General features: G+C 48.1%; 1 protein-coding gene across 1 annotated transcript in view; it reads left to right on the top strand.

Moving 5' to 3' along the window:
- The window catches only part of LOC144113971 (uncharacterized), a 101955-nt gene extending 76439 nt beyond the window's left edge, over positions 1–25516 (top strand). The window contains exons 5-9 of the mRNA XM_077647389.1: positions 642–828; positions 16846–17057; positions 17783–18109; positions 19185–19324; positions 23058–25516. Coding sequence (XP_077503515.1) covers positions 642–828; positions 16846–17057; positions 17783–18109; positions 19185–19324; positions 23058–23244 — 1053 coding nt within the window. The 3' untranslated portion in view covers positions 23245–25516. The remainder of the gene's footprint in view (positions 1–641; positions 829–16845; positions 17058–17782; positions 18110–19184; positions 19325–23057) is intronic.
- The last annotated feature ends 915 nt before the right edge of the window (positions 25517–26431 follow it).

The raw sequence follows: 26431 nt of genomic DNA, 5'->3' as shown, positions 1-26431 counted from the left end.
TGTCAAGTGTTTTTCTAGTAATTTCTGTATTGATTCTTTAACTGCAGTTTTTATATATACCCTCGATGACAATGTATAGAACGAGCAGCAAGCGCTCACGCATGCTATCAGGTTTTTGGCACCCTGACGTAAAAATTAAACGTAACAGGAAACCGCTTAAAGCGAGCGGTGGTGGCTGCCACACCATGGTGCGTAGTTTCTTGACGCGTGTTCGGAATCTTGCCCGAAACTAATTACAGTACGCACATGGCGCCCCTGCTTCTGCAAATAAAAAAAAACGGAACTGAAATGCATTTCAGACACCAAAAGCGCCTCGACTCGCTCGCGTTTCAAGCGGCCGCCGATGAGAGCTTGCGCGCGTTTCCTTTCCACCAGCTGCGAGCGATATTTCGTGCGCAAAGCGCGCAGTCCAGCGTGTGTTGCAAAGCGGGCAGCACGCTCGCCCTGACAGTCATCTCACAGCCGCGTCCGTTGACAGGGACATGGTACGAAGCGTGTGCGACGAGGTGGCGAAGCGCCGCTGACAAGCAACCGTGCTGCAGCAGCTGCGTCAACGCGAGAGCGTGCGCTGCTGCGCGCTTTGCTCGCTGTGCGCGGCTTCCCGCCGCTCTATGGCGAACGCTCGGCTGTCGCTACTGCAGAAAGACTGGGCCGCCGTCGGTTCGGCGCCCGGCACGCCAACAGGATCCGGAGGAGCGCAGACAGCCCGAATCGAGTCGTCCTACTTTTGCTTCGGAGGTTTCGACTGGAACATCGCGCTGCTGCCCGACGGCTCGCCCGAGGACGGAGACAATGGCCGGCCCCGGGTGCTCCTCATCAGGCACACAGGTCGGGCCTCACTCGCTCTCCTCCTCTCCCCCTCCCCCTCCTACCTTTGCTTGCTCTACCAACCGGCCTCGCTTTCACTCGCTTCTCCCTCCTCCTCGGTGTGCGTTTGCCGACCGCTTTGTCTTGCCTTTTTCATCTCGCTGCACGTGCGCATGTCGAAGTGGCCGGCGATTAAATGCAAATGGGCCGCCGCACAAGCTGTCGGCGCTGAAAATCCTGACACTTGCTTCTCTTTTTTTTTTCCTTGAATAGCGATTCGTGTAGGAAGAGTAATTCTCCCGGCTGGGGTTTTTGTATGAACGGATGCGGCACTTGGCAGCAGCGCAGCTTTCAACTTTTGCGAAAGTGAAGGGGCTCCCCCCTTCTCCTGCCCCCCCCCCTTTTTTTACCATTTTTCTTGTTTTGAATAACGTACCGGAATCGGGCATGCCGCATGTCGTTTCAGGCAGAAAGAAAAGCTTCGCTAGCACTGTGGGCAGAGAAGTGCCGAGACGAGCTTCTGTTCGTCTTTCCACCAGGAGGACATTTAGAGAGTTTCCTTTAAAAAGTCTAAAGATGTCTGAGTAACGAAATTTCAGCCTTTGAATGGCAATAATGAACTGACATGCAACTTTTGCGTATACTAGATTATAATTAAATAAAATTCCCATCTATTTCTGTAATTTATTACAGAACTTTTCAACATATTGCGGCTGCTTTTTTTCTCAAGTATCCAGTGTAAATAGGAACAGCTATTACTGGTAAATTAAAGGCTACTCTTCAGAAAATAACAGCAAGGATTTTGTTTATCGCGCTGCGACAAACTTCAATCCAGCTGTTCCGCAGCGACCCCCTCTGGGCGCTGGCGTCAACAATTAGCTGCGCTTGACTGGCATTCCACAAAGTGTTTTCGTGCTGCGCGATCACATTCTCTCATCGCCCGGTCGCTTTTCTCGCCGATGGGAGCTCCTCGCGAGCGGGCTGGTTCATTACTGAAGGTAATTGAACTGCGCGAGCCACCGTAAAAACGACGAATGAACAGGCCGCGGTGTTCCTAGTTTGCCGATTCCACATTCAAGGTTTCGCTTTTTCCGTGTTTCATTGCACACCGGTGTTCTCTTTGCTATTATTTTTTTTACGAATCCTGTTTCTCTCAATAGTGGTAGCGCATGACGGCTTCGGTATGCGCCCATATGACCTCAGCGATGGTGGGCGAAGCGTAGAAGTTCAAGGTTGTTTCAGCGTAGGCAGCCAACCCAGGCGACGTCATTTCGTGAACTTTCAATGCACAAAAATCACAGGTTAGGGTTAGAAGTTACTGTGCAAAACTTCGTGCGGCTGGTATTAGGGCAGCATAGTTTCACTGTCCTTTGCTGTCTACGACGAATACATTTAGATATCACTAGCACGAAAGGCATTCAAGCAAGCCAATCGAATTAAGTAGACTCGCGAGAGTTCGAACTCGGATAATTCGCTCTTTCGCTTAATTCAAACAAATTTCAACATTTTGTTTGGCCGGCTATATCATTCGTGAATTTGCGTCTTCGTTTACTTCAAAGTTTTTGTCTTGCTCTAACATTCCTGGCGAGCGAAAGAGCGCCGCCTGAAGTCGCATACGTCAGGTTGGCGGCGCCGCGTAAGCTCAAAATTCGCCGGCCGTACTTCGACATTGCAAGCGGTCGTTCTCAAGTCAGAATCGCATGGCACGTTTTGTCAGCGCAAGATTAGGCTTGCGCATGACGGCAGGAGTGACGACGATTGTAGGGTCTCGTACGACTTAGTTGTTTTCATAGGTTCACTACCGGCCCGCGGCGATAGCATAGATCGGCCGCGCATGCCAGCCAAGCCTAGCCGTGCCGTTTCGAACGCTGATTGGCGTGTCGCTATTTTTTTAAGAAGGCGTCTCGCCATTGTATGGTAAGTGTGCACTTCCTCCTCTTTCGCCCGCGAGGTTACTTCTGTGCGCCGAAACTGCGCCTTCGTCATGAGCTGGCCACAGTGTGTGCGGTGAAGCTTCCTCATATGGACGCCGCCACTTGGGAGAGGCTACACCGCCATCGCCGCCGCCACTTGGGAGAGGCTAAACCGCCATCGCGTCACACCGTGAAAGAGACCGCGGAAGCCTTTACTATTTTGGAACAGTTCTGCTTCGAGACACCCAGCAGTGTGTAAATGCATTGGCGGAACTGCAAAGATTCGTCGTTGTCGGGCAGTTTTGACTCAGAAGCTGACGACCATCGCCCATTTTTTCCCCAGTTAAATTTAGTATGATGCGAGACGGCATTTGGCAGTAAATTTAAGGTCATTCGATAGTCCGAATTTCACATATCTCTGTCTTTTTTTATAGTTTCTTGGAAGTTCATTAACTTGGGAAACCAGCGCATTATTGGTAACATTTTTTTTTTCAAACACAACCAGTGCTAATGTTTACCGCTATGTTTTGCGTGGAGAAATATGCCGAGATGCTATTTGTATGCATAAACATTCATAGTCATAGATCATATTAAGGCTCACTTCTGACAATTCAAACTTTTGATTAATAAAGCAAAAATATCTGGTTCTTGGAAGTTTTGCATTAATGAGAGTCTACAGTAGTCCTTATTGTGATGGCGTGGACATGGTTGAGTGAAAAACTGCGGCTTCCCAAGCAGCGCTGTTTGGATCCTCTTCAGCCTGATATCTGCGCTGCGAAATTGTTGGCACAGCGGACAACACTTGTCAAGTCGGTATAGGTGCAGCGCTTTGTTGAAAAGTTGAGGGGGCATTGTTATTTAAGACAGGTCAGTGCTCAGTCTTAAGAAACACCGGCTAGGTCGCGGCGATTATGCTTGTTGAAATATAGCATTTATGCGTTCGTCCCGGCGCTTACAGTGCTTCGAAGCCGGGACGCGAGAACTAAGTGCGTTACAGCTCGCCAAAAATGCGCCTGGCTCAATGGCGTTGAACAGCGCACGCTTTGTCTTAGAGTTAGCATGGGCACGCGAAAGGGAGCCGAATTTGGTGCTCCTCATTAGTTTCGCGAGCCGTCTCTTGGCATTTCTCCTCTTGAAATTTACGCAGACGCAACTGGCATCCTTCTCACTGGCAAACAGTTGTTCAGCCTTGGCGGACTTACGCTTCTGCTTCACATCTTTTTTTAACCACTCCTTGCGCGTAGGCGAGGCGTATGGCTCTGCGCGCTGTCGCTTGAGCTTGGCGATTATTTCTGAGTCACGGAGGTGACGGCATCTAACCTTAAAGCGCGGCTCCGATTGGCTGATGACACATGCGCCTCCGAGACCAGCCTGTGATGCCAATCTGTCCAGCCACCCTCCCGCCCCCAACTAGTGCGTTTGACTGGTATCTTCAGACTTCGCCCCCGCGTGAGCGTTTCCGGTACGCTGCCTCTTTGGTACGGCATTTTCCCCCCTCTGAATCTGTTCCTGAGCTAAAAATATCGCATTTGTGCCTAAGCGGCCAAAGGTTCGCATAATAAAATCATCCGCAATTAAAACGGCTTGAGAAGGTGAATGGAAGCTGCCATGTAAGCACCCATCTAATTTTGCCTCGAACGCCTTGTTATCGCACTGTCAGATGTTGCTGGGATGCCACGGTCGTCAAGCGTGTTTCTCGGCCGTCATAAGAAGAAACCCCTCCATAGTTTTTTTTTTTTTGAGAGTTGGCTTTTCTGCACTAACGCACTGTGCGAGGCGAAGCACTCTTTACAGGAGAGCAAAATTGCAGCATTAATAGTGCAACCTTGTCTCTTGGCGTCCAGGGCAAACGCTGTGGAGGTGTCACTGGGGTTGAAATTCGACCGAAAATAACGTCTTTGAGAGAAATGACAATAACTTCCGTCCTCGGGAAGGTAATCTCGACGCTTGCTGCGTTCCGTAATGTTTGAGGGATGGGCTCCAAGACCACACTTTAGTCACGAAACAATGAGCGTAAACTACGGAGCGACAGCCTTTTCTCGGCCGCACTTGGTCACCGACACGCTGTTCTCAACGGGATCACTTGATATGAAAAAGTTTCAGCGCCGATTGCATTTTTTTGGTCCCGCTGCGGGCAGCCAAAAGCAAAAACACGGTTTAACATGGCTCTCACATTTTTTTCCCACCCAAACAAGAAAAAGAACAGCTGAATGCTTTCAAGTGGGGGCGCCAAAAGTAGTCGCCGGTTACATAGGACGTCGAGGGGCGAGGTCTGGGCAGGACAGATGACCTTTCGCTTTAGCCGGCTAGCAGTGAAAGCCGATGCGCAATCAGCTCCCACCCCCTGCCGCACGAAACCACGAGCATGTCATTAGCAAGCAGCCCGCTTGCATCAGAACGAGGGCGTGTCTCGCGTCTGGCTCTGCCTACTTGGTTTTGAAATCGGGTCGACTGAACGACGGAGTTTAGGATGGTCACACCGAGTCACACGGTTAATTTGGGATTGTTATAAAAAAGTCACAATCTTTTTAAATTGGCTTGTGACCAACTTCGTGGTATTTTCAGGTGCTGTGAATCTGTAATTAGGGAATGCACGAGTACACTTTGACAAGTAAACAAATTATCATTACGATTACCCCTTGATCGTTCGTTTCTTTCTTGTCAGCTTTTGTGGTCAAAGGCGACAGTTTTTTTTTTACCCGCCACTAGTTTTTAAATCATGCTTAAATATATAGACATCGGTTAATTGTGCTGGGTCATCACCGTCTTCTTCACTATTTGCAGCCGGAAATAAATAACTGAGAGCGCCTGTGGTCCCGAATTCGGTGTAGTTTGCCGTTTAGCCACAAAATATAATTGACAGGGCGTCCTACTTAACGTAAGCCAAGGGTTGCAAATAAAAAAAACGATGCATTTAATTAAAATAAAACTTGACTTAGACAGTACTTTTGGTCGTCGACTCACACAAATGGCAGCGGAAATGAAATCACAGTGCGCACAACGTCTGTAATTCATTGAGAAATTCATTACAAAAATCTAACGAGACGATTGCAATACTGGATAATATATATTATATTATATAATTATATTCATAATATATAGATAATATATATTAATGATTTACTTGCTAACATATGTTCTAACATTCGCATATTCGCTGATGATTGCGTTATCTACCGGCCTATTACTAAAAGCGATGACATTTTGCTTCTTCAGTCTGAGATTCAGCACGTACTAACCTGATGTAATACATGGCTAATGTCCTTAAATAGAAAAAAAAATCTCTGCTATCATTCCACCGACGTCATTCACAACCATCTTCAAGATATCTAATTGGGAATGCCGGAATCGCTTCAGTATTAACTTACAAGTATTTAAGCATCCATTTGACACCTGATCTAAATTGGTCTTTTCATGTACCTCAGATTACTAACGAGGCAAATCGCGTCCTTGGTTACTTTCGACGAACCCTGCGACTAGCACCCCCATCAGTGAAATCCCTTGCTTACTTAACACTTATCCGTCCCAAATTAGAATATGCATGCGCGCTCTCGGACCCTCATCAAAATAACCCTTTCACTACTCTCGAATCTGTACAGAATCGCTCAGCTCGTTTCATTTTCTCAGCCTATTTTTATCATGTAAGTGTAACTGAACTAAAAGGCAATGCTTATCTCACATCTTTAGCGAACCGCCGAAAGATTTCCAGACTATGTCTGTTTCATAAATTCTATCATCATCCACATCTCAACTCCATTATCAGCCCCGCACATCGCATCTCCAATCGCATAAACCACGGGAAGGCAGTCTACCCTCCCCCTGCCCGCACTTCTGCGCATCTGTCATCATTTTTCGTTCATACAGCAAAGGACTGCAATGAACTGCCAAACGCCGTCGTTGATCAGATCGACTCATCGTCATTCAGATCGTCCATGGAAGAAATGTACTGCTGAGATTCCACCCCCTCATGTAATACCCCTTCAATGGGGCCTTTGAGGTACTAATAATAAATAGTAAATAAAAGGCTGTAGAGATTTTTAAATTTTGCGATATATGCACGAATTCGTGAGAGGCATAAGCAAATAACTTGTGAGACGCATTCATGCACGTAGTACATTTACAGACCACTCTATTTATTTTCACCGCATATTATTTCTTTAACTGGCACTCCCATCAAGCGTCTCTTCGGGCGGCGCTTTTCGCAGCAGCCGCCGTAGACGGAGCGTGCCACATCCCTCGCCATAGCACTCTCCATCGTCCCCCCGCGTTAACCACAATCACCACCCGCCGTCGCTCGCTGTGCCGGTTAGGCCGTCGGCCTACGCCGACAACAACGACGCTCAACCAAAGGAGTGGGCGCTAAACAGTTGCGCTGCAAAGTAGTCAAAGTAAATGTTTAGCTTTTCAGCCGATAAGGTTAGATTAGAAATATCCGCAAAGAACATGTACGAGGCCACAGTAAGGCCCTGAAAGTTCTGCTTTTGTGGTGGGCAGTGTTGGTGTGAAAGTATTTTGTGGACAGATTACGCAGCGTATCAAACTCAAAATGTCATGAGTAAGAGTGTGTATTTGAATATCCTGCACTTGGCGGCTATTTCTAACTGGTCATCGACACGCAGCAGGGAAGTTGTGGTCGCAGTCGCGAGTTGCGACGGCCTGTATCGCGTGGCTTCCGAGGGTTGGTGGAAAAATGCCTTTCTTGGCGTTTGCCAAGGAAAATTGCACAAAATACCGGCGCCTGCCGGGGAATCGCTGCCCGCCCCATTCGCAGGTTACGGCAGTGGGGCTCATTTTTTTTGTTTATTGCACTGAGTCAGTGCTATAGTTACGCAACCTGTTTAGAGACTTATAGAATTAGTCGGTGCGCGTAATATTCTACGGGCTTTATTACTTACGCAACAACGCTTGAGTGGGTGCAGGTTTTATTGCGGCCTTTGCGAGCCAGTACTGGTGGTTGGAATTCGCATATTTTTTGCGAACAAGACCGTGTCGGCCAACATGAGAGATGCCTGCCATTATTTTTTTTTTTTGCAATCGCAATGGGCATTATTTCAAGACTAGTAAGACGGTATCGCCAGGGCGCTCTGCATATGCTAGCATACTGCGCCAAACCCCACAAGGCTGCTCCCTGTCTTCGTTGTTGCAGTTGACGCGGAAACAGACTGGCCGCTGACTAACTATAAAAACTAATTTCTACGAAATCTCGTGGTACTGCTTTCGCAACGCCAGCTGAAACTTTGTATTTGTTGTGGCGAATAGCTCACGCGCAAAAAAAAAATTAAGAAAAGCCGGCTCCACCGCACGTTGTCAGACACTTTCAGCGAATCTGATCACCGTCGAGTGACGAGATAGTAAACAAAGGTATTTCGTTTTATCGAAACTTTGGCACTGCCGAAGTGGGAGAGCCAGTATAAAAGCTGCGCGCTTGAGAGCATAGTGAGAAGTGAATGATTTTAATACGTTTTATGCTCCTACTTATGCACCGATTTCTGAAAAACGCGTGAAAAAGCTCTTTTCGTCACTCATCCTTCTCTTTCCTGCATTTCTGCGTCTTTCTACATCGCTTAGTCTTCATCTTTGTTTTTCGTAGATGCAGTTATTCGAAAGTTAGGTTGGAATAAAACTAAATTAAAGCTGACATGGGTACCGGGCGTCACTGTAATTGTCCCAAACTCCTGTTTTTATTTTCTTATTTCTCGTGCCCTTTTTTTACGTATTGTTCGCAAGTCTGGCTACCGCTTTTGCTCACGTTTCGTTCTTTAGTCTGTTGTAGGGAGAGTGCGGGCATTGTTTCTGACTGCGTTAGCAGCCCTGGAAATCCTGCTCTTGTGCATCATTACGCGCGAATAGCACGCCATAACAGAGCTTTTTGCGCTGCCTTTTTTTTTCCTTCTTTTATCGCAGCCATGAGAATAAGTTTAAAAAAGAAAGAAAGGCACAAACTCGTTCCAACTAATTCAACTGCGGCATCGTTGCTAAGACGGCTTGACGCCACAAACGTGCTTGAAAAGCACTTGAATATATTGTTAGCACTTATCAAGAGTAGGGCTGCGAATTAGCGGCGAAAGGACCCAGCCTGTATTTATTGTTTACTGAACCCAAAAGACTTCCACGAAGTGCAGCCTCCGCCTTCCGCCTTTTCAAGGCGGCGATGATGTATCGTTGGTTGGCGTGCGTAACGTGAACCGCGTTCTGCATACTCGCCCATCGCATAAAGTGACAGTAAGCGAATAACAATTGCTATTTGATTCATGCAATTAGTCGTGAGCTTAATTGCGCCTTCTTTAATTTCATTTAATTTTTCCCGTGGTGCTCGAAGGCACTACATAAGATGCAGGAATAAAAAGCTAACTACAACGCAAACCAGCAAGACAAAAAAAAAAACAAAAGAGAAGAAAAATTACAGCAAAATGCAGGAATAACAGCAAACAATCAACAAGCAAATGTACAAAGCGGAAATAAGGCAGATGGTGTTGTTTGGTAAGGCGGAATGACGTATTAGCTGACATGACTTTCCAGTTTATCGCGGAATTTTGTTCTGTCAGAGAATTTCATAATAATGTTGCGTGGGGGAAGAATAAACTATTCATTGCTTGAGTTTATTTATCTTCTTGTTTTTTTCATTTCTCGTTTGCTATGATAAAGATCATTTTATATGAGGTAGTACTCCGTCTGTTAACCTAGCATAGTTTCGTTCTTGTTTCTACGTAGTTGTTGCGCATGACATGAATTCCAGTTTTTTTTTCGTGATATTTTGTAGTTCTTCGACTGTTCTAGCTTTTTAAGGTGACAGATAGATTTCAGTTGTGGAGAAAAAAAAAGATAGAAAGTGCTATTTTCAAGTTTGCAGAGCTCGGCCCGGCTTTGCTTCAAAAGCTCTGCTTTAAAAACACGGAGAGCGATGACCACCGAAGAAGAGGCTGAGGTAGCTAGCTGCCCACATAGGCGCTCGGATCAATATCCCTTTATATCTCCCCGAAACCCAACACTTCCATCAGTGGGCTTCAGCGAACCACCTAAAGCGAGGAGTTTTTTTAGCTATTTTATTGAGGTTTTGTACTTAATTCTCTGTCACCGCTGCGCCTCTGCCTCCAAAAGCAGTCATCGCTAGCTGGGAACTTTTGGTTTGGCTAAAAGGAAGAAAAAAAAACATGTTACTATTGACACGAAGGTAAAATTATCTGCTGCCGAGGCAGTGCATTTCTTGGCTCGTATCAGCGCGCGCTGTCAACGGTGTTCGTTTTTTGTTGTTTTTTCTCACTCAGATGCAACATTTACAAAAGGCAGCTGCAGCGTGAAAATAAGAGATAATGTTAACCAAGACCGCGGCTTGCGGTGGTTGCCGAGTGGCACCCAACCATGTCCAATGTTTGGGTCAGAAAAGCTTCGAACAGAAATTCTTTCCCGTTCGTAAGCAACGGTTGCGACAGACAGGGAAAACCGCGCAGAAAGAGCTACAGTGACAGCGGCCGAGAGATCCTGCCTGTCTGCGAACCACCTGAGAAAATACCAAGGCAACGGAACTGCTCGCTTTGACAACTGTGACAAGGAGATGACGGAGAATGTAGCGGCGCAGATAAATCGTTGTGTCCTTACGCAGAGCCCGCTGTTTGTCGGCGGCCTCCGTTCTATTCTCTCCTGCGGCAACGTCACGGGAGATGGCATCGCTGCAGTGTCGCGTCGCGGTACACCGTAGACAGGGCTGCAAACGGGGTGGCCATCGCTGCGTTTTTTTTTTGTCAACATGCAGGCAGGCTTCGCGGCAAGTAGAAAGAGAAATTTGTAGAGTAGCTAGGCCCTGTTTGGTACACCTCACAAGTTATTCCATGGTACACCTTCGTAAGCTCGTACTGTACGGAATGTACTCAGACCTGCAAAGAGAACGCTGAAGTCATGTAAGTATTACGGTCAACTGTGCAGATGGTAGCGCTAGCTGCATTCCGCAGTGAGCGTGAAATCTTGTGGTTTTAACTGAGACAATGCTGTAAGATAAAAAATAAGCAGTAATGCGGACGTAAATGTGATGCTGCTAGTGAAGTGATTTCTTCTCAGAATACCTGTACTGTCCTGGGTCATACAATTAAAAAGGAACCACGCTACTGCAGCACGAGCATCATTTTCGACGATTCTTACAGGCGCTTCATTTGTAGAGTTTACTCTTAAAAACAATGTCGATGACTTGACCTTCCGGTATAGCAGCATGCAAATAATGGCGAAACATTTTTGAGTTAGACCTGCAACTGAATGTAAAAACTGAGACGAAGTGTATTTAAGCAGTGATGTCAGATTCAAGGCTCTGTAAAATTTCACTATTTGTTGAAGATGCCTAATCTTTCTAAGGCCATTCGTTATAACAAAATGATCATATTAAAGTACATCTGGAACGTGATAAGGTTGAAGTATCACCAAAAAAAAAAATCCTCGTATTCACTTATATGCTATATTACGACCATAGAGGAACTGTTAAGCTGTTCGCAGAACGGAGCTATCATGAGGCAGGCCAAAAAACGGCGGAATTGCCGTACTGTAGAGTAAATATTCGCTTGTTGATGGCAGTGCAGCTCAGCACGAAAAATGAGAAAATATTTAGTCCGTCGCCGAGGAACTTTAACCAGTAAACCGTTAAACAATCAAAGAAGATCGGAAAAGATATTACCATGGTATAGTTTGCAAATATTTGTACTCGTTGCATTCGAACATAAGCACAGACTACGCATACAGACATTCATGAAATATGTGAGGAAAGTAGGGCTCGAAGCGGTATCAGCGCAAGTGCACGCAAGTCAGTAGCTGGCGCAGAGATTCCAGTCCAGAGCGGCGGCAGTGCGGCCAGGATTGGTAAGCGTTGCCGCACAACGTCTGCCGGTCAGCCGGCGCTGACTGAGTGAGCGCCGACTTGTGTAGGGCGCTCGAGAAGGCGCGCGACTCCCCCGGGCCCCATCACCTCGTTCGTGCCGAGGCCAGCTGCTGGAAGACGTTTCGGTTCACATTTATCGACCGGTCCAGCAGCGCCACTCATTCCTCGCTGGGAGGTTGCGCACCAAGGAGCCCGTCTTGTCATTAGTCAGCACGGTGCGTTTGCGGAGTAGAACTTTCTCAATTTAAAACGCATTATTGCGACACCCGGCAAATGCCCGTCTAGCGCAGACTACAAGGCAAAACTTTCCCGCTGAGTTCAAAACTTTCAGCACGGTCAGATGGACTCATAATGGGCTTGAATAGGTAATGGATGGGTCCTCGCTGGCGCGACAAAGTGAAGCGCGCTTAAAACGTGGTTTGCTCTCGCGGCCCGAAAGAAGAGAGGACAGCAGGACAGGATTTACAGAAAAATTATCCAATAAAGTTTTGAATGTAGGCTAAACCCAAGAAAACAGGTAGCTACTGCGGGGGCCTCCGCGGGGGCGGACTTAATGGGCGTCTCTCTATCCCTCCGAAAGCAAGAAGCGTGCGGTGCAGTTGGAAGCGTACCGGGTCAGTATGAAGCAGTCCGGCTCAGAAACAGTCCTATGCGCAACGTACAGCAGTAACAAAAAAAACTACCCATAAAGCTTCTCCGCTGAGAGAAGTCGCAGCTGTGGAATTCACAAATGCCAGTGTCTCAGTTGCCGCTTAAATGCGCCCTATCTGGATGCGGTTGAAGGGCTGTGCAGTGTGACAGGCTTGGTGTGAACAGCGCCGTTGGTCTATTCTCGTACGTCATCCCAGGCTGTGCTGCATCTGTGCTTATGATCAAGAAGTGTCGCCATGCTGTCGCAGCCCTCTTTGACGTTCAATCTGAGGCCACACTGACATTCGTATTTTTATGTGATCAAAGTTTAAGATACACGGCTATAAATGTTTCTAACAAAATAAGCCGCTGTTACGACTTGTGTCATGTTGACAATGTGACCCGACATGAAAGTGCCCGTGAAGGAATAAAGGGTTCGCATAATGAGTGGAGTGCAAAACTGTGCATAAAAATATGAGTGTGCATGCGCGTAAATTAAGAAAAAAAGACATTTGATAAAGTTTTGTGCCAAAGCTGGCAGATCTGTATGCTTGCACCGTACCGTGTACTATAACGGCGGCAAGGCATGTAGCAAGCTGTGGTGCACATCGGTCGCAATATGGATATCGAGCCATATCGGCAGTTACGAATATGCTGTAATTGACTAGGAGACGTACCTCTAGAACAAATCGTCATAAACAAAGACCTTTATTCCACCTACTACTAACAGTAGTACTGCACCGCAATAGGCAACGTGCGATGAAGTTCGCCGTGTCTACCGCAGCGCTGCAAAACACAGCTAGCCTTGTTCAGGCGGACCTGTAGCGCTTTTACACGCCACTTGCTCTGCGCTTATAACCGTGAGATTCCCGCTGTGTCAAAGCCACACGTGGCGTGCATCAGCTAACTGGACTACGTCGACAGCACTTTGGCAAGGAATGTTATTAGCCAAACGCGCGCCTTTAATCGTTCTGAATACGGTCTAGCGTTCATCGCTGCCCGAACGGCTGGCGGCAGAAGCTTTCGGCGCCCAGTGGAACAATTGCAAGTTTCCCTATAATGCGCTGGTTGCCATTAACGGTCCGTCTCCAGGCTGAGTGTACAGTCGCGATAAAAAAAAGATTAGCACTGGTAGCTTGCCACCGGAGCGGCAGGTAGCAACGCACAGTGCTGCGGTTATACGAACACGCCGATAACAAAAGTGCCAAGCTTGTTCGCAAGGCGCGGCGCTGCGCCAGCCATGCGATTTTCGCCGCTCCGATGACATCATTGTGCTAATTTTTTTTCATCATGACCGTGCTGTTGCGAGTGAAATGTTCATCTTTACTTATGGCACTGCACGCTGGAGTTGTGCGCTTCGTTCAGTCGGCAGCGGTTTCACTTACGTCACTCTCTTCTTTGTCACCGTCCGTCACATTACCATTGGATAAGATGCGGAATTCGTGGTCTCATCTCACGTAGTTGTATTTTTCTTTTGCATAATATCTGCTCAGTCACCGATTTGTCCTTTCAAGACGGCGATGTCGGCCCTTGAGCAACCGTTTTGTACGCCCAAGTCCGGTGCTCTCCCGCTATCCCTCTCTACCCTCGTCATCCCTGCCCTGCTGCGCATTCGCTATACTGTAGTGAAGCGCTTTTGAATAATCGCTGGCATTGCGTTCATCGTCCGACATGTGTTGCTACTTACGCCTTCACCGCTACCTTCTCATTTCTGGAAGGGTCGGAGGGGTCATTGTTTATAAAAATTTATAGACTTCGGCTTGGAACCTCAAGTTTGTTTCCCCGAAACTCCTTTTTTTTTCCCCGAACTAATTGGTTTTAAGGCGTCGTTCGGGCGACTGTCTTAAGGAATTTTGCCTGAAACTTGGTTGACACAGTCTGTGAGCATTTCTTGATTGTGGCTGAATACGTTCCACGAATAGGGACGCATTTCTTAGCCGTGGTAGGCTGCGTCCTAAATGAACATAAAATATGGCGTCCTTTCCTGGCTCCTTTAAGAAATCCCTCGCTAAGTAAATAAATTGACAACGGGTAAGGTGCAAAGCGTCTCACATTGCAGGCGATGTGGTCTACGCTGCCCGCGAAGGGAATAAAACAAAATAAAACGAAGTTATTTTGCACTTTGTGTCAGTCAGGGCAGGTTAGAAAGCCGCAAGTCCGTGGAGTATTGCAGTTGCTATTTTGTCCACGAATAGAGCAGGTAAGCTTAGCTGATTCCGGCTGCTTGCTTATGCGCCCATTTTTCTGCTGCCCCACGACTTCGTCCTGCCGTGGTTGATGGAAGATGCAGCTTAAATGTTTAAGCTGCTCATCACGTTGGCGTGAAGGGCTCCAAAAACACTGTGGTTGCTTTCTCCCTCCCATTTATCTTATTCTTGTGTTCACTTTTGTACATATCTACACTTCAGTGGCTTGCGGTGCGTCAGGGTGGCTAAGGGTGCGCCATTGAAGTAAAATATCGTCATCCTTGTATAAAAGATAGTGCAGTATGTGAGCGAAACTTTTAATAACTAACTATTAATTGAATATTCAGGTAAATAAATAAATACAAGCCGCATCACAGTGGCAGAGGAAGGTTCGAGAATTTCGTGCATTGCGCCTGCTGCGTCGAGCCTGCCTTCGTCTTTCCTGTAGTCTAGTAGTGTTGGGCGAAAATGTCAAAGGCGAAGATGAGATTGCACCATCCGCGTAAAGTATTGCACGCACCTTTTAAAAGCGTGAGCTATTTATTGAGCTGTGTAGGCACTTGTGATTTTTTTTCCATGGCTATTGATTGTCTTTATTCAGGTACCTAAAAAATAGTCGTGATTCCTGAGAACAGCAGCATTGTTGGGCAGCCTGTTGCTTAGTGCTTAGATTGTCGGTATTTCAAACATAATTAACATACACAGAGCACATGTGTATTATCTGAGTGAAGGTTGAACACAGCATGCTTGTGCAACGTAATTAAGCGACGCAGTGTCCAGCTTTTCACCGGTAACAGACGGCCGCTCTCAGGCAGAGTCTAACTTAGCGGAATATACTGTAATGCATTTGTGCCCCTAGGCCGTGCGGTGCATTTAACTTCGTGGTTACAACGTGCCTGTTTGGCCCTAAAGGGAGCGCCGTTAACTGCACTCAAAGTGCTAGCTATAATCGCTACCATCTTCATGAGGGGTAATAAGACTATGGCGAGTGATATTATTAATGCGTGAGCTGTATCGCATCTTCTGAAGTGATGTTTTTTCTTTCCTATTTTGGCTTGTCAGCCATTTGGCACTAATAACGGCCGTTAATTGCGATTGGGGTCACTACAGGGCTGCTGCGAGTCAATGTTTTATCAAAGTGACGTTTCCTCAAGTCTGTAATTTAGCGGGACAGTTACTGTGCGTAATCCCATAAAGAAGACTGCAATATTTGCATAGCAGGAATTTCTGAAAAATACATGGACAGGATATAAGATAAAGTCGCGTTATTCTTGTCTTTCATAAGCGGTTACGGCTAGCACTCGTTCTCAGAGCTGGTTGCTAGCCCTACTTCTATACTAGATCACATATTATGTGAATTGGCGAATTTTTGTCCCCATGACTGTCACATGTTTTCTACGGCAGCCAGCGTGAAACTGCATGGGGCAGAGGAGGCCGAAAATGATAGCCGCGAGTTGTACCACTGCGGGAGAAAGCAAGGCTCAGCAAAGGCTTGCGAAACATCACATTCGTTCTCTCTTTAATCAATGCCACAATAAAAATGTAACATTCCGCTGTGCATTTTTTAGTTTCAGTGACTGTTAGCTGTTTCGTACACAGTGCAAGGGTTTATCAGCCCTTACTATGCAAAAGGAGGGGTGGGGCTCGCAGGTTCGAGAAACTGAAACTCAGTGCACTGTTCGCAATTTAGTGAACTGTAGGCGGCCAGTGGACAACGTTCTGTTGCTTAGTTCAGACTGGATACTTTTCATACGCAGCACTGACGACGCCTGGAGGAGGAGGAAAAAAAACTTTATTTCAGGCCAGCACTAGGGCACAATGAAAAAGAGCGCTTGTTCTGCCAAGGCCCGCTGATGATCTGCCGAGTCCTGGTGCATCCCACGAATGCGGCAACCCGCGCTTTCTGCGTTATTTCTCGAATTTTTTTATTACCGCGCTAGCTGTACAAGGGAAGGTGGGCCGGTTTCACGACGATCAGCGTCTGGTTCGCTCTGACGTCACGAGATCACGGCTCGGAAGAACATAGCGAACGCCTCCGTGAACGTGAGCGAGGACTGCGTGGACTTTCCGAGTTGCGCACCCGTGAAGCCGAGCGTAAGCGTCAGCGGCGAGAGGATCCGACGTGCGACGCCGAGATGAGCCCGCGAAGCGAAAGCCGCAAGGCGCAAGAGACGGGCGAACCACGGTGGTGCCACTCGGGCGTCATTTGAACGCGAACTCATTCAGCGTTTCGCTTTGGGCCAGTGACGTACCATCAAAGATGTTGCAAATTTCAGCTGTATAGCTGTACGCTTAAACGCCACGGTCATCAGTAACATCATAGGGAGGCGGGGTTAAGAGACCAGCTACCAGCGCAGAAATTCGCCGCATCTTTGATGGGCGTCTTGGATTTTGTCTTTTTCCTTTTTGTTTAGCTGTCACTGTATAGGGCAGCGGTGGTGTGCCTTCGCAGGCTTCGACCACCCGTGCCGGGTTCAGTACCGCGTGGTGTTGGGCGAGGGCGACCGGCGCCTCGACTCCGGCGTGCTGGACCAGATCTCAGACTTGTCCGGCCGCATCCGGGGATTTTCGCTGGGCGCCGCCGCTCCCGCCGACCTGGTGCGGCGCGGTACGCTCAGGATCCAGCTGCACATGCTGTCCGCCAACGCCATATCCGAGGCCAAGGTGCGCTGGGTGCTGTTCTTTGTGCAGCTTGTGCAGCGCATGCGTGCACGCTCGCTTGTGCCTTTAGTGCGTGGGCATGTGCTGGTGAGTTTTTTCTCACTATTTTATTTTAATTAGCGCCGTGCACTGAGGACATGACCTAGGGGAAGATGCTGGCAAACGCGCGCACGCGGTCGCCGAACCTAAGAGGAGTGAGTGACGTTGAATAATAATAATTGGTTTTTTGGGGAAAGGAAATGGCGCAGTATCTGTCTCATATATCGTTGGACACCTGAACCGCGCCGTAAGGGAAGGGATAAATGAGGGAGTGAAAGAAGAAAGGAAGAAGAGGTGCCGTAGTGGAGGGCTCCGGAATAATTCCGACCACCTGGGGATCTTTAACGTGCACTGACATCGCACAGCACACGGGCGCCTTAGCGTTTTTCCTCCATAAAAACGCAGCCGCCGCGGTCGGGTTCGAACCCGGGAACTCCGTATCAGTAGTCGAGCGCCCTAACCACTGAGCCACCGCGGCGGGGGTGACGTTGAATGTGAATGCCATTTTCCAGACACGCACGAACGCAGTTAGTGTGAGAGAATGTTTGTCTTAGTGCCTTGCAGCAGGTAATAGGTGCGTCGTGAGATAAGTGACCTTGAAAGCACTGGACCACTCGGTGCTGGCTGCAGCACAGCTCGATGCTGCTCAAGAACGAACATGGGCCACAGAAGCGGGGCGTGCGGCGCAGGTACCTGCGACGGCAACCCCGCTGGCGGGCGTGGAGCCGTGCGTGCCGGCGACAGCCAACTGCTACGACCGGGAAAAGCAGGCGTGGTGTGTGGAGGCCGACCTGGAGGGCGAACGTCTTCGACTGAAGCTGTACTACGCCGAGCTGCAGCACATCCCCGTGGGTCACCTGCGCTACGTGGCCTGGAACGCGTACCTGGTGCGCCGCCAGCCGGGCTCCGGGGCGCGCGAGAGCGTGCTCGCGTTGCGTGCTCCGCACTCCAGCTACTATGTGCACGACGGCATGGATGTCGCCGTGGTCATGGAAACAGACGTCTCCGTACGGCAGGTCTGCACCCGTTGCTCGCAGAGCCGCGCTTTGCAGAATAGCGCGTCGACCGTGAGCTATTGAGGGTCTTAAATGATGGTCGATCTGCGATCATTTTAGGAAACAAGCACTGGGCTCGTCTTGCTGCCACATGGTAGCCTTCTGTCATGGAACATGTTTCCAGACATCCTGCACACTAAGGCAGACGTGCGCTCTAAGCTCCCTCTCGGGGGCAACGACTTCGGGAGCAAGATATTCGGCGCTCCCCGTAGACAACGTTTGGTCAGCTAAAAGCCGAACTGCTAGGCTTGATAAAAATTCGTTTTTTTTCGACTCTTATTAAGAGAGAAAATGCATAAATTGGAAATAAAACCCAATTTGAGAGGACAAAAGGATGAAGGCGGATAAAACAATAGGCCGGTCCTGCCATTCGTTTTCTGTCGTTGCTCCTAGAGTTGTTGGCTCGCTACGTGTAATTTAACCTACGGATCTGCGCTACTCATCGTAAAGCCCTGTTCTGTTCATGCGTTCAAAATATGCTGCTCAACTCTGTACGTGAGTCTTGCGGGGTCTGCATTAGCGATAATGGAATGCAAAACTTCCATTAGTGAGGATGCTTCTGACTGGGCACTTTTTTTCACGTTCCAGTTGCTATTTTTTTTTTCGCGGCAAAGACGTTTGAAAACACTCTAGGAGACAACGATGGTTGTTTTCGTCCTTTAAATTAAAGGTCGGTATCGGAAGCGTCATTTTTAAATGAAAGAACGGGTTACACATAGCTAGAAGCTTGCAATAAAGGTGCCACGTCTCAAAGAGCTCTGCCGTTCATCTGATTGTTTTCTTTGTGAGAAAAATTGAGTGCGTTTGTCTCGCTTCGAGTGAGCGTAAATTGGAAAGTTCAGACAGCGACTGCTGCAGGGCAGATGATGTTAGTGCCCTGCGCGTGCCTGAAGTGTAGAGGGAGGGAAGTAGGGGGGAGAATGGTAACTGAAGTGCTTCCGGGTACTTTTAACAATCCGGGCAGTACGGTGTGACGAAAACCACAGGTAAAATTTATTTTTTGAGAGTGACTTCGCTTTGTGCTGCTTTCGCGCAGATTCGCGAGTCGGCCGGCATGTACCTGGATGGTGCCGGCAACCTGACTGTGCACGTGGAATGGCTCGAATCGCAGCTCCTGTTCGGGGCCACGTACCACAAATACGACGACATTGCGCGCACCCAGTGCCACCAAATGAAGTGAGGCACTTGGCTGCTTTTCCCCACTTGGCCGTCTGTCTGGGCGAACCTTTTTGGTGCCAAAAAAACTTTGCATGCGAAAGCGCAGCCTCGCAGGGTTTTCTCTGAAAGGGTGCATGCTGCGATGCTGATTTTCGAGTGTCTGTGTTGTAATGTAGATTTAAGCTTGCCTCTCGGGCTCATTAGCAGCGTACTGACAAGGTTTTTATCGTTGGCTCTTTTTCTTTCTCCCGCTACCAAATGAGCGTGTAGAAAAAAAAGCGTGTTCGTTTTGTTGATTCACGCTGGCTACTCATCTCCAGTTTGCATCTGTACAAATGGAAGTTAAGCATAGGCACAGAAGGCGCGCACAAAAAAAAAAGAAAAAGCGTGTTCATAGAAGGAATTCGCGTTCGTTCAAAAAGAAACAAACATTAAAGGTCCCATGCGGCTTGCGCAAAGACCACACGTCTTTTGAAGCTGCAATAACCGCGCACAACTTGAAGTCATCGCAATACTGTGCTCATGCACGCGAGCTGTTAGCGACGGGCTTGTGCGCAGATTTCTTGAGTCTGACGTACTTTCAGAGCAACCAGTGAAAAGAAAACGTGCTGTTTCTTCTTTTTTTTATTATGCCGACTGTAACAAAGCTGCTTCTCTAATTAAATTTAATAATTTATCCATGTAAAGATACAAAGCGCACTGCTAATAGCGTTTCACTCGGCATCAGCCAAGGCCCTCTCTGCAATGGTCTGCAATAATTCCCGCTATACGTTATTTCCGGCCACGTGATTCCGCCAGATCTTCCTCCAGCTTGTAATTCAGCATTACTCTCGGTCGTTCTCGGTCATGTTTTCCTCGTTCTCACTGTGGCACCTAGTGGAGGACTGGCTGCAGCCCTAATACAGACTTATCCTTCTTCAGAGAAATTTGGCAATTATTTCAGAAGAGGGCTCATTTCAGGACATCAATTCTGCATAGCTTGAGCATATGTCTCACCGCTGTGGCTGAACTACAGACGGCTTTTGTAACGAGGCCTGCGTTATTTGGTAGGGCTGCAGGGCTGGAAAGAACTATGTTGAAGTCAGGGCATATGGGAAGGGAGCAAAGTAGATATCATTATGAATGAAATCCAGCACAGTTTGACTTATTGAACTGCAGGGCTGGTGTTAGGCCTAAAAAAAGCTAATGATGAAGTTATAGGCGCGTTTAACAACCTAGTACAGGGGTGGACTGACGGGCACATGGAAAGATCCATAAAGGAATATTTTCATTGAAGAATGGCAACATAAAGGGGGCGTGGCATTTTTTTTTTATTTCTTGCAGCAAAGCTGGTGGTAAGAGTGAATCCCACTAATGCAGCGATTGCTCACTGTTCTCTCCATTGCGATGCCCCATTCGTGAAGCAAGCACGCAAAAACGTTTTTACTCCCCAGTAATGTCGTTCTTCTCTTCTTCTCCCCGGACATTATTGTCATGTATTCGCTAAATGGAATGTACCGAATACATGTACAGCCGCCCGCACACTTAACACAAGTGACGGACCGCGTTGCATAGACGCGTTAGTCGCCGGATGCGAGATCATGCTCTCAGTATGTTTGCGGCATAGACTTTATATAGTGAGTCTGGAGGGAAAGCTGCGCATTGGGCCCATAAAAGCCACTGGGCAACGCATGAACGCCGCCATAATTCAGTGGTTTGTGTGTTGCCAGCTGTTTAGACACTTGCTAAATCTGGACAAATATCAGAGTTTGAGCCTGGCATCGTAGTTCGTGGGAAGATGACAGCATGCAGTGTAGTTCTTGACTGCTGTTAACATGTCGTAAACAACGGGAAAATCGTCGTATTTGGAGCATTTCTGATGGTATGCAGCGTCGCATACCTGGTGTAATTTCATGTGGGTGCCTTGTTTCTTTGAACTGTTATTTGAAGGCCAGTATTGCGACTGTGAAGCGCTTGGAGTGTGTTTCGGCCGTCGAGCACACAGTATCACGCATGTTCTCGGTTGCCAAATGAAAATACACGTCGGAAATTTGCTTTGGCCCCAAGAGGATGAACACAATTCTCAAAGGAAACGAATTCCCAAAGTAAATGGAGCAACTTTTCTGCCTGGTTTATTCTGGATGGTCAGCGTTTTGTTATAGCAAATGTCGAAGGTTTGTTAAACTGCCACGCCCCCCCCCCCCCCCCCCCCCCCTCATGGATTTATTTTATATTTTTCCTTCGCCGAGGAAAACGGTACCTTGTGTTTTCGGGTGCGGGACGAGCTCATAATGGGATTATCTTTCCACAGCACCGCTCACAGCGTCATCACGAACGACTGAAACAGCAGTTTGCCGGTATGCATGAGCAGCAGCTAGATGGAGGCAGAAATGCACAAAACAGCGTCACCTTTAATTACCGCATGCATTAGTGTTGCAAAACGTATTACGAAACGCATTTAAGCTAGAACACCTATCTCCTTTATAAGCAGCACCAGTGGGTACACTGTCAAGCAGATTGTGGCGCTGGCCGAATGCCGTGAAAAAGTAAGCAGCAGCAAGGTTGATTGGCTTGGGGTCATCCGCCTTTAAAAAGAGTTCCTAGTGCGGGAGATTTTCATTCACGGGCTTTGCGTACATAGTTGTCGTGAAATGTGCGGATGTATCATTTGGCACGTTTACTCGCAGATCGAAATTTCAGATCATTTTGGAGCGTTTGCCTTTTATACAACGCATAAAGGTGGCGTCGCGGTGCATGAGAGCACAATGGGCTCTTTGTCGTACGCGGTTCCTTGCTTTAAGTGCCTTAATCCCATAGCTTAATCCCCTTAAGAAACCCGAAACCAGGCTCGAAAGCAAAGTCTGAAACCGAAACTCCAAGAGCGTTTACCAGTCAACATCATTCACAATCACCGGATATTAAAACAAAGGGCCACAATCAGTTTGCTAAGCATTACAAAGTATGTTTAAAAACTAAAAGATACGCGTTAGGGCGGCCGAATTCATGTTCAAACTTTACCCATCCTTGACTTAGCGAGAGAAAAAATGTGCTGGCCACAATATTGTGTTGTAAGATGGCGTCGAAGATGGCGACTTACTGGTGTGGAACCATTTGCTGGCTCAGCTTTAACCCCCCTGGTTCGCGGCAGCTGACGATAGCGCAGTTCGATTTGACCGCTTTTTCGTTTGTGCGGATCGCCGCTTAGACAGCGCGCTCGTGGAGAGCGCATTTTTGTGCGTTTCGCTCGTGGTTGGGGCCTCGCGCCCAGGCAACACGTTAGTATTTTTTTTTTATCGCGGGAAATCGACACTTCGCGCGAAGTTTACAAAGCTCAGGCGCCTTACTAGTTTGGTCCCAAGGCTGCCGGTCCAACAAAATAGACGCCCCCTTCACGCGCTCGCTGAAAGCGTGGAGTTCGGGCACAGGCGAAAAAAGAGCCAAATCAAACTATCGTCTCCGCCCCAATAATACTGAGATCATGATCTCGCACTCGGCGGCTAAGCTTCGTGGCGCTGGCGAGAGTCTAAGCCACGCTGTCCGTCATTCTGGTTAAGTGCGCAGGCAGCTGTACATCCCATCCTTATGCCGCTTCGCGTGGTGAACTGTCTGAACCAAATGGGTCCCCACGAGGCTCTGGAACACGGGGACCCATGGAGGCACGCGGATGCTTGCATGCCGTTGTTCGGGTGACTGCTGTTTCCTTGTTCACGACCGAGCATCTAGCATTAGCGTCGGATTTCAGTGCATTGAAGAAAGGCCTTGTTCTTCGCAGGCGCGAGATAGCCGCCCTGCAGGCTGAGAACTACAACCTGGAGCGGCAGGTATTCAGCTACCAGAAGTCCATCTCGTACGCTAGCGCTCGGGGCCAGCCATCCGAGGACCTGCCCGACGACTACTACGCCAGCACCGTGCGGCGGCTCTCCGAGACGCAGAGCCTGTCCGAGTCCGAATACGCCTGACGAGCCTCGGCCGCCGCAGCCTTCCTGAAAGAGCCTGCCGTTCGGCGTTCTGCACAATCGCCATCCCGCTGCCTTCGATGTGAGCGGCACGCCTGGGCACCGCCGCCCCTGCACTCGCCCCGGGCTATCCGCCGCTGAGCGGTCGCGTGTGCACGGACACGCTTGGGCACCTGTTCACCCCCATGTTCCTCCCGGGGCTCATCGTCCGCATCACCCATCACGTCCGTCGGCGCCTCCGCGCGTCGGACGGAGGAGAAAGCCGAAGTCGCACTGCTTGCACACCATCCGCCCACGCCGAGGCGACTGCTCGCCAGACCGCTCGCAGCGTGGCGCACGCCGCGCTCCGTCAGTTATGTGGACGGTACTGCCTACAAAAGAAAAAAAATATCGAGGAAACACGTGAAGCCACCCAAGACCAACAATGGTTAAAATGGTTCAGAAAGATCAAGTTGTCTATGTCGCGCCCTACAGCGCCCATTTGTAATCTGCCTAGGAGTTCGAAAAGCACGTTTTGCAAGAATATTACGGCGATTGAACTTACGGGTCACCTGATCATGACGCATGACACTTTCTGTAAAAGTAGCGTGAAAGTACAGAAAGTTTGAGCGTCTGCAGTTCTGTCAGAGCCTTTCGCCCTAGAAAAACGAGATTACAATTTCATGTGCATATATTGTGCGCATGCCTTGAATTGGTGGCGGTGGCAACTGCGGCATCAGAGTTTTTGACATGGGAATGCTTCGGTTAAGCGGGGCCGTAATAACCAACGGCGTTACAAATTTTTTGAAATCTGTTTTCTCAGGTCGACAAAAATATTCTTTACTTCTTTGTGAACGATTCATTACAATTTTTGTAAATGATGGTGGCAGATAAAATGTCTTGGCATGCGAAAACAAGAAAAAGTAGTTCGTTGGTCCTCCTGCGCTTCCGCTGATTCCAAACATTGCCAGCACTTCGAGGAATAGCGTTATAAAGCGTCCCTTCTCTTAAGGACTGCTCTAGTGTTTGCAGCGGCCGACAAAATTTACTCAAGTTTACGTTATTCAAAAGGTGCCTCTGACAAGAAAAAAAGCTCGAAGGTAATGATGCACACCTCAGTGATGACTTTGCACATCACGAAACGAAAATCCTACCGGGAATTAATGGTTTGTGAAGGTCGAAGTTGCAGCTTGATAGTTTTTATGACAACTGGTCACAGAGACCAAAACAATCAGGCTTGATATCGTCACAGTGGAAACTATGACGTGTCAATCATTTTTGGTCAAATGTTTAGCTCTTAACGCCTCCACTGCGTCCGGCACAGCCTCGAGCGATCGCCTCCCCGAGCGTCGCGCCCCTTCGAGATTCGGGCTTGTGGCAGGATGAAGGTGAAGACGAAACTTCAACCACTGAAGAACTGTTTTTGAAGTTTCGGCTCAGTGGTCGGTGTTTCGCCTTCATCTTCAGTCCGTGTGCGACCAGACGGTTTTTCGTCCAACCCTCGACAGAATGCGACAGAATGCATCGGCAAATGAGTCGGGTAACCTGATAAATATCCTTGCTAAATCGTAATCAAGCTTCGAGCCACAATTACTATTACAGGAATCTCCGCGTGGTACACCAATTTGTCTTATCAGTGGCAGCAATACCGGAGATGATTGGAATTCTAGATTATACAGCCTAGCATATATCGGGAGTATAAAGTGAACGAAGAACTAATTTATGTTTTCGCCGCAAAATCAAGTATTCAGGCCATGTAAGATGGGTTTTTGCAAATGATAAATTAGCGGTTATGCAAAGCTTGGAAAGATAAATTAAGTTTTTGTTTACCTCTAATTAAACAGTATATCTATAGTTCAATGAGGAGATAAGTGCATCTTTTGGGTATTAAAGCGCCGGCGATTTTTGGAGACCGTAACTGAACTGATGACAACCTCGTGCAGAAAATAACGGCTAATTATAACTTAAAAATTAAATGATTACACAAGTTGAAACAGGTTTTTTTTTATGTCAAAGCAGCTTTCGAAGAAAACAAGCTATTCTCCTTCTTGAACATCAAAGAAAAGTGTCCATTTTTTACCCAGGCAGGATCAGTCAGCATTCAACAGCGCCTATACGAAGCGCCTCTGTGCTCGGTGCAAGCAGTGCGGCCACAAAAACTCATAAGCTTCGTACCTGTCCACTATCCGAGTCAGCGATATAACTCGCCTGCTCTCGCCTGTTCAAAGCGCTGATTCCTGGTTGTCATTCCGAGTGTCCGCACTAATAAACTTTGCAAGCTTTTGTGTCGATAGCAGATTACTTGATACGAGGCTGGCTGATTCTTTGGTATGTACGTTTGCCTGAGACGTTTTGGGACGAATGGGTTACTGCGTCATGATATTCTAATCGTCCTAGGAAAGTTGCCGGTGCGCCCGGTCTATATAGTATAGTGATCCCCCGGAACCACCCAACGACACAGTGACCTTTGTGGGAGCGTGCTGAACATCAAGGCTGGCGTAATATTACGATTCTTCCTCTTCAATTCTGCTTAATCCTTGTCCGCCGCGCAGACTGTGCCGATGCCGGCGACAGCCGCAGCGGGGCGTCGCTTTAGCCAATTGGAATAAACAGAGGATGGAATGGGAATAGAATCGTTGCATCAATCCGGCCCAGTTCAGCACTCAATGTCTTGAAACACGTAGCCTTGTGCAGTGGTGCAAGTTCACGCCCAAAGCTGCGCGCATGTTTTGGCACTATACCGTGCTGTGACATGCACCCGATGTCATTAAAAATATATATAACGAATGTTTTCACTACATGTCCCCGGCAAATAAGTGTCCTAAAACAAGGCGCTGTTTGCGGTGTGTCACAGTCGATGAGGCACTGTCCGTTGAATAGCTTACCCTATTGTTACTGGCTGGTGTTGCCGCGTCTTTTTAACCCACGCTGTTGCTCTGTGTCTGAAAGGAGATAAGATTCGAAGGGAAGCTATCGCATCGGCTTTCTGTCTCTGAAGATTTTCATCAGATCTCGGCGATTATTCTTGTGCTCTAATTGCAGCCGGCTTTCAGCGCGTGAAGTTTCTAGCACCATTGAGGTCAGTAAAAACTTGCGCGCTGTGGAGCACTGTTCCATATAGATAGCGCCTCGCGTGCCCTTGACTGTTGTATGTGCCAAGTACGAGCATTTCGCTCTTTGTTGGTTGCCCATTTATGCTAGAGAGGCCGGA

This window comes from Amblyomma americanum, chromosome 1 (assembly GCF_052857255.1).
Source record: "Amblyomma americanum isolate KBUSLIRL-KWMA chromosome 1, ASM5285725v1, whole genome shotgun sequence".
NCBI classification, from domain to species: Eukaryota; Metazoa; Arthropoda; class Arachnida; order Ixodida; family Ixodidae; genus Amblyomma; species Amblyomma americanum.
The sequence above is the reverse complement of the archived record's forward strand: the minus strand, read 5'-3'. Positions and strand labels throughout refer to the sequence as shown.